The sequence below is a fragment of the Chrysoperla carnea genome, chromosome X (genome assembly GCF_905475395.1).
Source record: "Chrysoperla carnea chromosome X, inChrCarn1.1, whole genome shotgun sequence".
Classification (NCBI taxonomy): Eukaryota; Metazoa; Arthropoda; class Insecta; order Neuroptera; family Chrysopidae; genus Chrysoperla; species Chrysoperla carnea.
Window position 1 is genome coordinate 15,605,071 of NC_058342.1, and position 3,325 is coordinate 15,608,395.

Here is a 3,325-nt window from a genome sequence, read left to right on the forward strand (position 1 = left end):
GGTGGCAAAACACATATATGGTATCACAATGGGCTCTATAGCCTAAGTGTGTCCTTCGTGGGCAGCCAAAATAACCTAGCCTAACCTAACCTAACCTGATATCCATATATGCTACTCTCTTTCTGATTGGATATAACACAGCAAATAAGATTGTACATCTGCCTCTAAACTCATCCTACTGGTAAAATCAGCATTGATTGATCGTAAAATTGTCTAATCCGCGCTTGGAATTACGCGAATCTGTTTTTGTTCAATCAAAGGTTTGGTAATAATTTCTCCAATATGAGTCTGATTATGTTGAACAAAACTGACTCGATCCGATGATTTCTTACCACAAATAACACATGCAAATAGTTCTTCTTGATCTGGGTCGATAGAGTCTTTAGTATTTTGTTCATTGTGCGTTTGATTATGTTTAATTAAACTGTCCCAATCACATGTTCTAAAACCACAATTACCACATGAAAATGGTTCTTTTCGATCCTTGTCCAAAGGATCTTTGGCTCTTCGTTTGTTATGGCTTGTTAAACGTCTATGATCCTCAAATGTTTCATCACAACGATCACATGCGTATAATTTTTTTTCTCTAGTATGAATCAATTTATGTTTTCTTAAATCACTTTTGTTTCTCGACGATTTTCCACATATATCACACGCAAATGGTTTTTCTCCAGTATGAATCTTTTTATGTCGATTTAAATGGCTTGAATTGATAAATCTTTTTTTACAAATATCACACGAAAATGATTTTTCTCCAGTGTGAACGAATTGATGTGTTTTTAAATGACTTTTATGTGTAAATGTTTTATTACAAGTATCACATGAAAATGGTTTTTCTCCAGTGTGAATTCTTTGATGTTTATTTAAATGATCTTTCTTTTTAAATGATTTCTTACAAATTCCACATGAAAATGGCTTCTTTTCAGTGTGAATCCGTTTGTGTTCAACTAAATCACTTTGTAATTTAAATGTTTTTTTACAAATTGAACAAGTAACATGTTTCTTACCATGCAGTTGTTTGTGTTTAATTACTTTACTTTGTGAACTAAATATTTTATCACAAATATCACATGAATATGGTTTTCTTCCACTTGGAATCTTTTTAACTATACTTCGATCAGTCAATGTTTTTCCAGAAACATCACAAGAAATTGGATTTTCTCCAATTGGAATTTGATTAGGAACTGACGTATTAAATGTATTTTCAAAATCACATGAAAATGGTTTTTCTCCAGTATGTTTATTTTGAACTAATGTATCTTCTCTATTAAACGTTTTCTCAAAATCACATGAAAATGGTTTATGAATCTGCATTTGTTGATCTTGCCTTGTTTTTTCATAAACATCCCATGAAAATGGATTTCCTCCGGTGTAAATCGCCCTATTTTGTACTAAACTATCTTGTCTAAATGTATTTTCATAATAGCCATTTGAAAATTGTTTTTCTCCGTTATGAAACAGTTGATTTTGAATTAAATTATCTTGTCTATAATTATTTTCATAAATATTACTAGAAAATGGTTTTTCTTCAACTTTTTTAGATGTGCTTAGATCAGTAAATTGTTTTTCTTCTTCAATGTGAACCTGTTTATTTTGAACTTGTTTCTTAAATATTTTCTTTCGAATATCACATGAGAATTTTTCACCGCTGTGAGTACGTTTATGTTTAACGTAACTACTTCGTGTACTAAATTTTTTATTACATAATTCACATGAATAAGGTTTTTCTCCGGTATGAATCCTTCGATGGTTTATCAAATGATTTTGTTGATTGAATCGTTTTTCACAGAAATCACACGGATATGGTTTTTCTCCTGTGTGTGTCCTTTTATGTTTCACTAAATCGCTTGGTTGAATAAATCGTTTATCACAAAAACTACAAGAATATGGTTTTTCTCCAGTATGAATCCTGTTATGTTTAATTAAACTGTCTTGGTGAGCAAATTTTTTTTTACAAATATCACATGAAAATGATTTTTCTCCCGTGTGAATCCAATTGTGCTCAATTAGATAACTTTTTCGATTAAATGTTTTATTACATATATCACATGAAAATGGTTTCACTCCAGTGTGAATCCTTTTATGTTGGACTAAATGATTTTGTTGGATAAATCGTTTTTCACAAACATCACATGAATACGGTTTTTCTCCGGTATGTCTCCGTTTATGTTCAACATAACAATCTTGCCTGTTAAATGTTTTTTTACATATCTCGCATACAAATGGTCTTTCTCCAGTGTGAATTCGTCTATGTTTCGCTAAATTACTTGCTGTACTGAATGTTTTCTTACATACTTCACATACGTATCTTTCTCCAGTATGAATCTTTCGGTGTTTACTCAAATTACTTGAGTTACCAAATATTTTATTACAAAATTCACATTTATATTCACGAATTACTTTTTGTTTTGTACTAGCACCGTTCACTTCAAGTACTTCATTTTCAATTCGTTTATGTTCTATCGGATCACAATCACTTACACTTTGTTCTTGTATTTCATTTTTAATTCGAACATTTTCCATTGTAGTATTTGTATGGTCTTCTAGTATTTCATTTTTTATTTTACCATTTTCTTCCATTGTAACACTGTCGTCTAAACTTTCACATTTAACAAATTCGGTATTTAGTTTATGTAATGAATTATTTGCCATTTTCTTTATATTTTTTATTTCTCAGAGTTTCGATGTTGCTACGGCAAGACTCGACGTCAAATATTGATTTTACAAATGTGAAATGTAACAATGACATTTAGTTGTCAGATTTTTAAAATGCTACTCACAGACATATTATATAACAATAGACCGATCAAGTTATTACCAGAAAATAGGAGCACTCAAAAATGAAAATTATAAGCAATTTTCTGGTGATCAATTATTGTAAACAACCTTGAATTTACACCAAGACAAACTAGATACAGAACTGAAGAACTATTATAGAGATTCTTAGAGGAACTATCATATGTTATAAAGAATCTGTAAGCCTTTGGCGCCCACAAGGAGGTGATATCGCTTTGAAAACACTGCTTAAGGGGAACACTCTTATAAAAACATCATTCAAATATCACTATGTGCTGAATTTTCGAACTGTTACTTTTCCAACTAAAATAATAGAAGGTAGAGGCTAAAATTATTTGTCGAATAAACCGCAACAAATCAAACCTACTTCAATATTACTAATGTTCTATCATTTATAGTATCAGAAAACTCCTCTGAAAACATCTAAAATATTTAAAAATGATTATTCCCACCGATTTTCTCGCAAAGCCTTAAACTTTTAATCGAGAAAATAAAATCGATAAAACAGTCTAACCAAGGAATTGACGCC

General features: G+C 30.5%; 1 protein-coding gene across 1 annotated transcript; it reads right to left on the minus strand.

Annotated features, from left to right (window-relative positions):
* On the minus strand, positions 1 to 2,652 carry LOC123302968 (zinc finger protein 271-like). The gene is made up of 3 exons (XM_044886061.1): positions 1,512 to 2,652; positions 1,033 to 1,184; positions 1 to 843 (listed from the first exon to the last, which is right to left on the minus strand). Exons 1-3 carry the CDS (start codon positions 2,650 to 2,652, stop codon positions 214 to 216), a joined length of 1,923 nt encoding a protein of 640 aa, XP_044741996.1. The 3' UTR covers positions 1 to 213.
* Between the last annotated feature and the right edge of the window lie 673 nt (positions 2,653 to 3,325).